Source organism: Cydia splendana, chromosome 25, assembly GCF_910591565.1.
Source record: "Cydia splendana chromosome 25, ilCydSple1.2, whole genome shotgun sequence".
NCBI classification, from domain to species: Eukaryota; Metazoa; Arthropoda; class Insecta; order Lepidoptera; family Tortricidae; genus Cydia; species Cydia splendana.
In genome coordinates, this window is record NC_085984.1 from 1363331 (window position 1) to 1377886 (window position 14556).

Sequence of the window (14556 nt, forward strand, 5' to 3'; positions counted from 1 at the left end):
AGGTTTTGGGAAAAAAAAATTTGGTTGTTTCATACATTTTGGCTGGTCCATTTTCTATGGGACGGTAGCTTTACTCAGTGGAACTCCCCAAAAGGGAGGACTGGTCAAACAGTCAAATTAAGTGGAAAGAAGGAAGCCTGAGGTGGTACACTGATGGCTCCAAATCCGGATCTGAAGTAGGCTGCGGAGTATATGGTGAAGCATCGCCTAGGAAAAGTATCAGCTTAAACCTAGGACGTTTTTGCTCCATATTCCAGCCAGAGGTATAGGTACGCCATTCTAGAATGTGCGTCAATCAATCTGCAAAGCAACTACGGCAACCACACTATCTATATCCATTCGGATAGCCAGACGGCACTCTTAGCCCTAACCTCTGATGTCACCACATCGAGGCTGGTTGAGAACTGCAGGCAACTATTGAACAACCTTGGCGCCAGGAACAAGGTTGTTCTACGTTGGGTCCCGGGGCATGCGGGTATCGTAGGAAACGAGAAGGCCGACGAACTCGCGCGAGCAGGGGCTAAGGGGAAGAACTACAGTCCTGAGCCTTTTTGTTCCCAATAGTGGTCCGTCTTATTCCCAAAAGCCTAACGCGGCTCACCCTAAAGACCTACTGTCACTACAAAACCATTCAACTCTGGAGAGAAACAACAGGTTTGAACCATTCCAAAGCGCTTATCAAGGCCTTCAGCAAAAAGGCGTCCTCGAACGCCTTAGCTTACTGGGCATTGCGGCCTAAATAAGCACATGCACACTATGGGGAAACGTGACATGGGGCGGTGCAGACTCTGTATGGAGGCAGAGGAGACGCCCTTGCACATCCTCACAGAGTGCCCTTGCCTAATGCGTACTCGTGACCTAATCCTGGGCGGACACATATTGCGCCCGGAGGAGGTAAAGTCTCTCGAGACCAAAAAGATCCTGCAGCTGTTTGAAGTTGCAGGTTTGGATCGAGAGTTGTAGTAGATGGCGATCACAATAGATCAGGAATGGTCGCAGTGATACATAGGCTTTGGAGCCTTTAATATTATATAGCCCGTAAAAAGAAGAAGAAGAAGAAGAATGGGATGGTAAATAGTTTTTTCGCGATTTCGGGGTTGGTCCCATACTACAAGTTGCTTAAAACCCAATAATCCCAAAACCTCCTTGGCAACGGGAATGCAGTTATTTTGTAGCCATCCTGTATTATGATATAAATAATCATTTTCTATAGAATGCAATGTTGAGGTATACTAGTAAATAGTATTTTATACAATCGTGATATAATAGAGAGTTTTTCAGTCGAGTACCGTGTTTAGGCAACGAAGCTTGCTGAGTTGCCTAAGTAAGGTACGAGATTGAAAAGCTTGATTATATCACTATTTCTACTTTTTCTACTAGTCAACAAAAATAATGCTTTAAACTACATAGTAGAATCTTACAAACAAACCAAACCAAAAGTATACAGCTAAGATTCGCGAGCTGCCGCGATACCTTCATACTGGTACGCGACCCGGCCGCCGAGCTCTACTATACAACCTAAAATAATTAATTTGAGCTATGGTTTTGTTTCGTCCTCTCTTGATCGCGGCGAGCTATGATTGGTCAATTTCATTATAGTTGACTAAACTGCATCGAAATGAATATTATAGTTGAGTTGGGAGCCCATACATTAAAAATACCCAATTGCAGTTTGGTATAAGAAATCTTAATTCAAGAATTACAGTCGACGAGTAGAAAAAAAAAATATTGTAAATAAATATAGGTAGATTAGTTTTCAAATTTTTAACATAAGGTGAAATGCGTTCATATTTATGACTGTCCACTGTCGCCATAGATAATTTTGTGAATGTAATACAATGGTTCCACTTTCCCCTTTCCTTATTTTGTGTCTCATTTGCATGTAATGTACGTACAGACAGCAACACTCCTAACTGTACATCGTGGGACCTTATTACAAAAGGCATAAGGTCCACCGATGTACAGTTAACAGTGTGGGTAATGGTACATTATTGTGTTGTAGGCTTGTGCCTGCTCGGTCACTACAGAGAGCGCTCCGCTCTCGGTCAATCGGTCAAACGAACTTGTTCGGTCTTTTAGTTCCTTTAGTTCAGTTCGGTCTTTGAGAGCTGGGAATGTACGAATCGATTTTACAGTAGTTTTTTTCTAAATCTTTGGCAACTGAATTACGATTCAACTTGTACGATACTATATGACGGTTAAACATCAAAAAGCTAGACACAATCAAATAAAATAAAAAATATAGAAAAACTATTTGATTTTTCTTCATACTTTTCGGGTTTAGGACTGTTTGTCACTCTTTTATCTCGTTCGCACTCGTGCCAGCGTCATTGTGAACCATTTCGTTCAGTCTATTTTCTGTTTCACTCGCGTCAAGTGCTCACCCATCCCACTGAACTAAAGGACCTAAAGACCGATTAAGAGCGTGTAAAAAGATTTAGTTCCTTTCGGTCCTTTATGGGATTTCATTCTTAACAGTTCTTAGTTCATGACCGACACAAGCCTATTGTGTTGGGCATTGACTACTAACAATTAGTAGACATTGCGTGTGAACCGTGGACAATAGAACCATTTCACTTTAAAAACAAGATACTTTGTGTCTGATTTTAGAAACTACCTAGGTTAGTAACATTTTGTGTTTTTTGTCCAGTTTGGATTTTTTTTCTATTTCCGTATGATTGGTTGTTTAAAAATATACAGGGTGGATCATTGATTACCCTGTACATATATTATTAACCTGAGGCTTGTTTGTGTAAAATTTTTAGTAAATTGTCCCGAGAGACTCTTCATATCATATCATATCATATCCATTTTATTTGTATTAATCATAAATTGTCAGTGTTATAATTAGGCACATAATACTTAATATACTGTCGGCAAAGGCCTCCTCCAACTCCTTCCAGTATTTCCTCTCTCGCGCCACCCTTGTCCAGAGTGGTCCCACTTTGAGTATAATTTCGTCTTCCCATCGTGTTAATTGAGGGTCTGTGTGAGCATCTGTTGGGTGCCACATGAGAATTCTTTGGCTCCAATTCGTCTTAAGATTAACCCATTATATTTTTCCATGGTTTCAGACAACTACACATGTAGTGCATAATCGTTTGCCATAGTATTTTCTCGGAAACGTTAGTATTTGTCATGCTACTTCTGTCAACCTCAGTACTTATTGTACTGAGACTGACTGAAATAGCATAACACGTTCGTGCGTTTCCGTGAAAATACGATGGAAAACAATTATGCACTACGTCTGTAACTAGACATTAAACATTGTTCTAGCACCAGCACTCATCTGCATGAAGACTCCCAATCCTCAGACGAGAAGATGGACACCGGCTCCGAGTCCCAGCACACACCCAGCTCGCTCTCCGACTACGAAGACCCGGAGACCACAGACCCCGTTCTCCGCCTGCAAAACCCAGTCAACTTAGAAAATGATAATAAAAGTATAATTAAAGATAATGATAATTTAATTAATAGTATGAATAATTTAAAGATCTCAATAGAAAATTCGAATAGACCGAAGAATTTAAGTTTAAGTCCAAAATTTAGTTCGACACTTACATCGACAACGGATCATCCTCTCATGGGGTTAGCGAGTCCCGATGAAAACTATCCGGACTTAATACCAAAGAGAACAGATGAGAAGGACTTGAGTTTATCAAGCATAGAAGATGAGAAGAACGAAACTAACGGCTTTTACAGTCCCGAGCGTAATACTAGTAAAAACAATTTATATTTCAATGATAATTTTACAACAGCCGAAAGTCATATTTTAAGTAACGCTTTAGATGTAACGAGTCCGCCTGACGTGGCGAAGATTGAGAAGAAGATTCAGAGGAAGGGGGTGGAGAGTAAGGGGGAGGGTGTGAACAGGTTGGAGGTGTTGAGGGTCACTGGGCAGAGTACGCCGAGGAGGAATGAGGAGATTCAGGAGGTTGAAGAGTTTCATTCGGGGGTGAGTGAAATATGTTTTTAACCGACTTTGAACAGAGTTTCTCGAGGCGTTAAGATCTGTAAATGATTTATTTAGCCTTTTTAACCGACTTCTAAAAATGAGGAGGTTCTCAATTCGTCGGAATCTTATTTTAAAAACATGCATTATCCGATTTTTCACACAAATGGACCATAAATATTTTTTGTTTTAAAGTGTGTACGTCCCATTGTCAGGATCCTGGCGGTGGATCTTGGAATTCCATTTCGAATAGAGAAATCAGCTGGAATTTTTATTTATTTTTTATTAATTACCACATAAGTGAAAACACTCTCCCATGCGCCGTGGCAAAATGTCGGGATAACGCGAGGAAGAAGAAGAAGACCACATAAGTGACAAAATCTCACTACTTAGTTAAAATAAAATATGGATATTTGTCTTAGTGACATAGTGCAGAAATAGTGCATAATTGTTTTCCATCGTATTTTCTCAGATCATTTCATGAGAGAGTATTTGTCATGTTACTTCAGTCAACCTCAGTACTTTTTGTACGGTTCCCTAAAAATACGATGCAAAATAATTATGCACTACATTTTTAAGACTGCGTACATCTTTTAGGTGTCCAGCCATTATGATTGTTATATTATTATTACCAGGTGGCTGAATGGTGTGAGTCCCCCGCCCACAGACCGAGGCCCAATTTCGACCTGCCCATCGAGTTGAAGACCACCATCAAAGCACCTAATGTATGTTCAACCATAATTTACGTAGGAATCTTTTAGAAATATGAGTCGTTCCGAGCAGGGCTCGGAACCGGTGATTTTTAACCCTGAAATGTCCCAAAAATTTTAATTATTTTATACTCTTTACGTAGGACTGAATCATGTGTTTAGGTAACAACTTCGTAGTATTAGATTGTCCCATTAAAATGAAATAATAAACCAAAGAACGTAATGATACCGGTATTTTTTGTATGAAGAAAAAACCGGTTCCGAGCCTTTCAATTCTAGCCCAATCAAATATTGGGGTATAAATCATTGGAACTAGTTTAAATCATGCTTCAAATATTGACATCATGTGTATTGTATATTAATTATTGCATATTGTGTATTAATTCGATGGTAGGCAGCACTGACTTAATATATGTCGTAGGCCGATCGTACGATCAGGCAGATCGTAATGCTCCTGTGTAATGTTTTGACGATAGTCACATCAAACCAATATGTAGGTAGGATAGGTTCGTTAGGTTGCTTCAGATGCCCGAAGGGCAAACTGCCCAGAAATAGGAGCCCCGCGTAGCGGGGCTCCGTCGACTCAGGGAACGAGTCAAAGAGTTTCACGTTTCACGATATGCCTAGGAATTTCACGATATGCCTGATCTTACGATCGGCCGCCGACATATCAATATTATCCCCGACATCTCTGTCAAGTATCTCTTCGTCAAGTTATAGGTACAGATGTAGTGCATAATTATTTTCCTTCGTATTTTCACGGAAACGTACGAACGTGTCTTGCTATTTCAGTCAGTTTAAGTACAAAAAGTACTGAGGTTGACTGAAGTAGCATGACAAATACGAACGTTTCCGAGAAAATGCGATGGAAAACAATTATGCATTACATCTGTACCTATAACTTGACAAAGAGATAATTGACAGAGATGTCGGGGATAATATTGTTAATATTGTTAATGGCTCCGATCTCATATTGATATAAGCAAAGAGAGTAGAGTGTATAGAGAGTTACTGTCATGGTAAATTATCTAGCCACAGTACATTTACTGCCATCTTTCGACAGAAGATTAAAACTGATAGAACGCCATTTGACTTTGTCCTTATTCTTTCACTGATTATGATGTGTTAATTTGTTAAATATTGTAATTATCGCCATCTACTCGACAGTTGGCCAAAGGTTCTAGCGCCATCGCTTGAAAAGATTGCACCATACCTTTGGCCTAGTGTCGAGTAGATGGCGTTAATTTCAATATTTAACAAATTAGTAGTGATGTGCCGACTGTTGATTTGGCCGACTAGCCGATTAATCGGCGCTCGAATGGCCGATTAGTCGGCCGACTAGTCGGCTAGTCGGCCAGATCATTAGGTTCGTATAAGTTCAGGTGAAAAACAATAGTTTTGCTCCTTTGGTTGCGCTATTCATCATATTAGCTTGGCTAAAAGGTGTTCTCTACAGGTTCAAAGACCTATCACATGAATCCTCGTTCAATTTGAAAGAAAGAAAGAAAGAAAATACATTTATTTACATCAATCAACCAGTTAAATTACAAATTATACATAGACACATGGACGTTAAATTTCTGTCTTTAGTTCTTTTATTTTGCGATCCTGTGCAGACCGTCAGTACAGCTTGTAGGAGGTATTTCCAAGGCTCTATTTCCCGTACGTAGTCGCCAGTTAAGATCCTATCCCCTGTGGTCAGCGTCTTTACGAACAACGTGCCTTGTCTAAGTCTTTAAATTTGGCAATAACATTAAAATTTCCTCATGGCTCCACCATTAAAAAAACAAAAACTGAATAATAAGAAAAAAAAAATATCAAATTTGCACCTGAAATTACACGAGAATCAGTTGAGATCGACCTGTCGAGGAAAACACCAGCCCACCAACATACGATAACGATCAAATGGTCAATTATATGCACAAAAGTTTTCGTATGCAGCCTGAATAGGTATTTTAGTAAAATAAAACATATGGTAAATATTGACTGTTGATTTCTTTATTTCTGTTTTTCTTTCACTAATAAAGTGCCGACTAATCGGCCATTTTTGCCGACTAGTCGCCGACTAATCGCCAACTACAAACGTGGCCGGATTGTCGGCTTTCCCGACTAGTCGGCGACTAGTCGGTACATCCCTACAAATTAGTGCATATCAATGAAAGAATAAGGATCAAAGTCAAATGGCGTTCTAACAGTTTTAATCTTCTGTCGAAAGATGGCAGTAAGTTTACTGTGGCTACATAATTTACTTTGACAATCCACCTCTATTCCAAATTCTCTTTGAAATAAGGGACTCTTTGGCACCCTCACTAAATACTTTCCCCTGCCCCTTAGGACCTGGATTCCCCCGACGTAGTATCATCATCGCAGGAAGACCGGTCAGCATACCAGGCCCTCTTGGACCCTTACACGGGCAGCGTGGCCCTGAGACCCACGCCGCAAGCGAGGAGCCCCGCCGCGCAACGCCGCAGGATACAACTGGTATGTTATAGTACATTGTGCAACATGGGGCGTAAGTTGAATATTGCAAACGAGAGTAAGTTAAATCGCGACGGCTTGCCGGAGCAATTTATAGACCCGAGTTATGGGGCGTAAGTTGAATATTGCAAACGAGAGTAAGTTAAATCGCGACAGCTTGCCGGAGCGATTTATAGACCCGAGTTTGCAATATTATTACGCCACGAGTTACACACAATGTTTTGCATCACACTTGCGATACAAAAATTAAGTATAAAGACAAAAAACTGTTAATTATGGCACTAGAAATTTCATAACTCCCTAGGGAGAACGCTTTTTCTATAACTCCCGCTAAACCTGCGTGCAATTCCACATTTACTAAGCGAGTGTGATGAAAATACTTTTTCTAACTACATAATTGTCACTAACCCTTATAAAACAATGTCCTCGCCGCGTCTGTCTGTTTGTGTGTTTGTATGTTTGTTCGCGATAAACTCAAAAACTACTGAACGGATTTTCATGCGGTTTTCACATATCAATAGAGTGATTCTTGAGGAAGGTTTAGGTGTATAATTTGTTAACCCGTGCGAAGCCGGGGTGGGTCGCTAGTTATAATTATAAACTGAAATAGGTGTCATATAGTAAAGAAAAGTGACCATCTTCACCACAGTTATGCCCCTAGTTTATATTTAAGTTATTACTTATAAGAGATAGGAGCTTTTAAATATTTGTATGGAATTTGTCTTTCGCTCCTAAACCTTATACGGCTTATACCTACTAATCAGGTCGCCGGTCATCCCCTTTCCTCTTAACTGCTGATGAAGACCATGAAATGATGTCATATAAACTTGTAGCGAAGTCAGTTCTTTTTAACCGACTTCCAAATCTCAAAAGGAGGAGGTTATCAATTAGAGATGCACCGGATATTCGGTTACTATCCGGTATCCGGCCTATCCGGCCATTATTTTAACATCAGGCCGGATACCGGATAGTAACCTACTATCCGGCCGGATACCGGATAGTAACATTCCATGATTTCGCAGTAAACAAAATTGGAATAAGAAACAGTCACGGTCATAATCGTACTCGTATATTATTTTAAAACAATTTAAACATTTAACTGACTTGCACGCGCACTCATTTCGAACCTAGAAATGAGTCCGCGCGAACGTTTATTACGAAACAGGTCAAAACCTGCACAATGCGCACCTGAAAAACCGAAATGTAGGTATAGTTCCGCCGGCCGAATATTCGGCGGTCGGATACCGAATATTCGGCCGATGGTCACGCCGAATATCCGGTATCCGGTATCCGGCCAAACAACTATCCGTTGCTTCTCTATTATCAATTCGGTTGTATGTTTTTTTTTCAAGCATTTTCATTAAGGCGCTCTTATACTCGAGTTTTACGTTTTCAAGGGGGTGAAGCAGACGCGTGGTAGAACGGGCAGGCGGGCGCCCCGCGCGGCGCACCGCACCATTCCCGCGCAGCACGTCTACGTCCTTATTCTGACGACATCGGTATTCTGAATTGTCAGTTCCGGGATTTTTAGTTCGGCAATTAATATTGAATAAGATTTATTAGTAAATTCGAATTTTGATGAGTACTTAATGAAATTAAAAACCGGACAAGCGCGAGTCGGACTCGCCCACTGAGCCCACCGAGGGTTCCGTACTTTTTAGTATTTGTTGTTATAGCGGCAACAGAAATACATCATCTGTGAAAATTTCAACTGTCTATCTAGTCTATCACAGTTCGTGAGATACAGCCTGGTGACAGACGGACGGACGAACGGACGGACAGCGGAGTCTTACTAATAGGGTTCCGTTTTACCCTTTGGGTAGGGAACCCTAAAAATGGTAGTTAAGACGGTGAGGTCGGTGAGTGTACCTAAATAATTATTAATTATATACAATATGAGTGTATACTTGACTGATCATGTTTTTGTAAAAATCGATTTCGACTGGCAAAACATATTATTTTTTGGCAACCGGGTTTTTTAACCTAATTAGACCCCGCTGAATCCGAAATTGCCGGTTGCTTGATCGAATTCTTGACTGGAAGTGAGTTGATATTATGAGTGAGATAGTTGATATTAAAGGTCACTTTTTTTAGTTTTTCGTAAATAACTCTTAAACGGTGGCGCATAGCAAAAATTTTCTTAAACATAAGTAATCTGCATAAAATTGCCTACAAGAAAGATTCCGTACAATTTTTCGCTAGGATCAATATTCAAAGAGATATTAAGGCGGGAAAGTTAATTATAATCACTTTTTGAAGGTCCCTTTTTTAGTTTTTCGTAAATAACTCGTAAACGGTGGCCAATATAAAAAAAAATTTGTTAAACGTTAATAATCGACACAACATTTTCAATAAAAAAAGATTTAGTACATTTTTAGCAGGGATCAATATTAAAAAAGATAATAAAGAGGGAAAGTTAATTATAATAAATTCTAAGGTTCCTTGTTTTTATTCTTTCGTTAATAATTTGAAAAGTATGACTCATAGCAAAAACAAATTTTACACAAATAATAAACATAAAATTTCCTACAAGAAACAAGTAGAACACTTTTCGCTAGGATCAATATTTAAAAAGACAAAGCAGCCGGTAAGTTAATTACAATCAATTTTAAAGTCTCTTTTTAGTTTTTTGTAAATAACTCGTAAACGGTGTCCCATAGCAAAATAGGTTTTTATGAATAAATAATCTCCATAAAATTTTCTGCAAAAAACATCTGAACACTTTTCTCTAGGATCAATATTTAAAACGATATTAAAGGAAGAAAGTTAATCACAATCAGTTCACAGGTCGCTTTTTTTTCGTAAATAACTCGTAAACGGTGCCCCCGTTGCAAAAAATATTATACATAAAATTGTCCACAAAAAAGGTTTTGTACACTTTTTCGCTACGATCAATATTTAATGAGGTATTAAAGGGGGTAAGTTAATTATAATCAATTTCCAGGTCCCTATTTTAAGTTTTTCGTAAATGACTCGTAAACGGTGGCCCATAGCAAAATAGGTTCTTAATGTTAATTAACCCCCCTTGGCTAAAAAGTGGCCTCCATGTTTAAAATTCATTTGTTTACGTAAGATGTCCGTCTTTGGGTCACGAATTTACATGTGTGTACCAAATTTCAACTTAATTGGTCCAGTACTTTTGAAGAAAATGGGCTGTGACAGACGGACAGACAGACAGACAGTCGCACGAGTGATCCTATAAGGGTTCCGTTACATAAAACAGAGGACTGGCTACAAGCCAACAATCTTGAACTTAACCTAAATAAAACAAAAGTCATACAATTCAAACCCCATCAAAAACAAGACTTGCCAATTAGCCTTACTTATAATAACATTAAATTAGAATGCATAAAATCAACAACTTTATTAGGGATAGATATAGATACTAGTACCAATTGGAAGCAGCATATACAAAACCTGACGAAAAGGATATCATCATTCATTTATGCCCTAAATCACCTCAAACGCGTAACGGACTTAAAGACAGCTCTCGCAGCGTACTATGCATACGCTCACTCCAGAATATCCTACGGGATCGTTTTATGGGGTAATAGTACCGACATAGACAAAATATTCATACTCCAAAAAAGATGTGTCAGAATCCTAGCCAACATTGACGAAATGGAATCCTGTAAGCCATTTTTTGTTAAATATAAAATACTCACCCTTACCTCTATATATATTCTGGAGACCAGCAAATTTGTAAGAAAACATAGTGAACTATACTCTCCTGAAACACTACCCAGAAGAAATGACCGCAATTTAAATAAATTAAAGCTTCCTTTTTCTAAACTGAAATTGGTCACAGCTAGCCCACACTATATGTCCATAAAAATATATAATCACCTCCCAAATAACATAAAAAATGAGAATAAACTAAGCCTGTTCAGCAAGAAACTAAAATCATTCCTGCTAAATAAATGTTATTATAGTATAAGAGAATTTTTTGAAGATACATAATATCTCTTTGGTGTAGTGATACTTGTAATTCTAAATCTATAATTAGTATGTGTAAGATAATATCAAAATGTAAAATAATTAAATAACTATTAGGAATATATGTAAATAATATGTACAATTTTAGATTATATTAGTATGTTGTCCTATGTGGAACCATGTTGCTGTGCCCTAACAGGGCGTCACATGAACTGCTTATATTTAAGAACACCTGTTCCTGCTATGTGATATGCAATAAACGATTTCGATTTCGATTTCGTTTTTTCCTTTTGAGGTACGGGACCCTAAAAACTAAAAAAAGTGACATGTGAATTGATTGTAATGAACTTTCTTCCTTTAATATCGTTTTAAATATTGATCCTAGAGAAAAGTGTTCAGATGTTTTTTGCAGGAAAATTTATGTAGATTATTTATTCATATAAACCTATATTGCTATGGGACACCGTTTACGAGTTATTTACAAAAAACTAAAAAGGGACTTTAAAATTGATTGTAATTAACTTACCGGATGCTTTGTCTTTTTAAATATTGATCCTAGCGAAAAGTGTTCTACATGTTTCTTGTAGGAAATGTTATGTTTATTATTTATGTGTAAGATTTGTTTTTGCTATGAGTCATACTTTTCAAATTATTAACGAAAAAATAAAAACAAGGAACCTTAGAATTTATTATAATTAACTTTCCCTCTTTATTATCTTTTTAAATATTGATCCCTGCTAAAAATGTACTGAATCTTTTTTATTGAAAATTTTATGTAGATTATTAGTTCATTTTTTTTATATTGGCCACCGTTTACGAGTTATTTACGAAAAACTAAAAAAAGGGACCTTTAATATCACATTATCTCACTTCCAGTCAAGAATTCGATCGATCAAGCGGCAAATTCGGATTCAGCGGGGTCTAATTAGATTAAAAAACCCGGTTGCCAAAAAGTAATATGTTTTGCCAGTAGAAATCGATTTTTACAAAATGTGACCAGTCTAAATTATTCAATTTGATTAATTTTATAGCCTTTTAAAATATGTTTACACAATTTATCAATCGTGACTGAATTCCGGATTGGTTAGATGGGTGTGTGCCTTTGCTGCCCAACTTGTTATAAAATGACAATATAACGGACTAATGTCTGAAATGTCACCGTATTTAAGAATTATTTTGCTTTCCTTCGTAAGTATGTTGAAAAACATTGTGTGTATAATATATTTGCATATTTATACTGTGATTACCCATTTTATGAAACGTCCGCTAAACTAGCACAGGTCCGACGCTGACAGTGGTCACGGGCGTACTGGCGTGAGGAATAGGCGCAAGGTATTGCCGCGTAGGGTGTAATTTAGTAGGCAAAATGTTGAATTCATCAAATGATGAATGAAAAAATTAACGTATCGATAAAAGGACAAGCAATAATGAAGATTTACTTAAAAGCTATCGACTGAAGTAAGTTTCATATACATTTTCGTCCTAGTACTTCTAACATAAGGAAATAAAGACAGTGTTAGGCATGTTTTCAACTTAAGATTCTATCGAGAAAATAATGAGCCGTCGTGTTTCTGACAAGCAATAACGTAGTTCAAGGACTGAAGTTATACATACTAGAAAATAATGCATGAAATCCTTGTAAAAGTCTGTAAATATGGTGACAAAAAAGTGCATTTTACTACACACCGCGCCTTAATAACTCGCATTTGATGAAGTGGAACTGCTGATGATGATCGGAACAGAACTCTTCAAGGACGCATAGTTTGCATAGTTGGCACGCATATTTCGATTTTGTGGGTTAGGTTAGGATAGAACCGCGACCCTTAGAGAAACGAAATGCTACTAGAAAAGTGGGTAAGGTTAGGTTAGAACTGCGACCCTTATAGAAATGAAATATGCTACCAGATAAAGGTGACGAAGTAGATTACTATATCTGGTGATTAAATACCAGCCAATAATTCATATGGCATTTCAAACTATTTTGAGAAGTCGGTTTTTTTTATAAAATATTATTTTGTTAAAGGTTATAATTTAGTGTCCCAACGAGACTGGATTTATTGCCGAAACCGAAGGTTTGGTTTTGCTCAAGTTTGGTCGAAACCTACCTAAACCTGATGGAACCGAAACTTCGTTCGGACATTACAAGAAGTTCTTGAGAGTCGCGAAGTCGGCACTGCTTTGGAGCGCTTTTATAATATAATATACTACATGTTCGACATTTGTATACCTAGGAAATTAAGATCTGATAAAGCGCGTAGACGTTATCCGATATGGTTTACTGCCGATCTAATAAAGGATATTAGGCGTAAAGCTAAGGCTAAGGCGTAAAGGTGTAAATCTTCACCGTGAATGGAAACGAACAGGTGACACTGCGGTATATGATGACTTTTCCAGGCTAAGGGCAGCTGTAAAATCGAAAACCACAGTAGCCTATGAGAATTATGTCCGTCATATCCAAAGTAAGATAACTTCCGAACCTAGGGCATTTTAGCAACACGTGAGCAGTCTAAAATCCAAAGGAGGGTTTGAACCGCAGGTTAATTATGAGGGAAAGATGCATGAGGGGGTTGAAGCAGCCCAGGCCTTCTCAAACTTTTCTTCAAGCGTTTTTCTTCCGTCTGAACCTCTCCTTGACTATGAAAACATCATCTGTAACGACTCAACACGTAATTCGAATTATATAAACGTATATGAGATATCTCTTGCTGATCTAAAAATTGGTATAGCTCATTTAAAACCTCGCAGCTCCCCTGGCCCTGATGGCATCCCTGCATTTGTTGTTAAGGGGTGCAAGGAATGGCTAACTGGGCCACTACTTCACATTTACAACCTGATCCTTGGTTCTGGAGAGTACCCGTGTCAATGGAAGATTACAAGAGTACGTCCCATACCAAAATCGAGTGAAACGTCCGAGGTCGAGAATTACCGCCCTATAGCCATTCTATCTTCAATTGCAAAAGTGTTTGAGTCAATCGTAAATAGACTCGTTGCTTCTCAAGTAAAACCTTACCTTTGCGATTCTCAGCACGGTTTCAGGCCTAAGCGATCTGTCGAAACGAACCTATTAACTCTGGTAGACTCCGTCTCTGAGCATTTAGATAAAGGAATACAAGTTGACGTGCTGTACTTTGACTTTAAGAAGGCTTTCGATCGTTGGATAACGACATACTGTTGAGCAAGCTATGTAGCGTTGGCTTCTCACCGAAGTTGCTCCGGTTGTTTGCCAGTTATCTGCGCGATCGACAGCAGTACGTGCAGCACGGATGCTTCGTATCGAAACCCTACCACACACGTTCCGGAGTCAGTCAGGGTTCAATTTAGGTCCGTTTCTCTTTGGCTTAATGATAAATGACTTAGCTGAAGTCCCTAAGCATGCCAGATGTTTGTTATATGCCGACGACCTAAAGCTCATTTATGGAGTGCAGCAGTTGTCCGACTGCGCGTCTTTGCAGGAGGATATTGATCGACTTCATCAATGGA

General features: G+C 38.4%; 1 protein-coding gene across 1 annotated transcript in view; it reads left to right on the plus strand.

Annotated features, from left to right (window-relative positions):
• Positions 1–14556, plus strand: part of LOC134802683 (protein prune homolog 2) — a 35414-nt gene that overhangs the window by 5656 nt on the left and 15202 nt on the right. The window contains exons 2-4 of the mRNA XM_063775316.1: positions 3277–3955; positions 4588–4677; positions 6997–7143. Coding sequence (XP_063631386.1) covers positions 3277–3955; positions 4588–4677; positions 6997–7143 — 916 coding nt within the window. The remainder of the gene's footprint in view (positions 1–3276; positions 3956–4587; positions 4678–6996; positions 7144–14556) is intronic.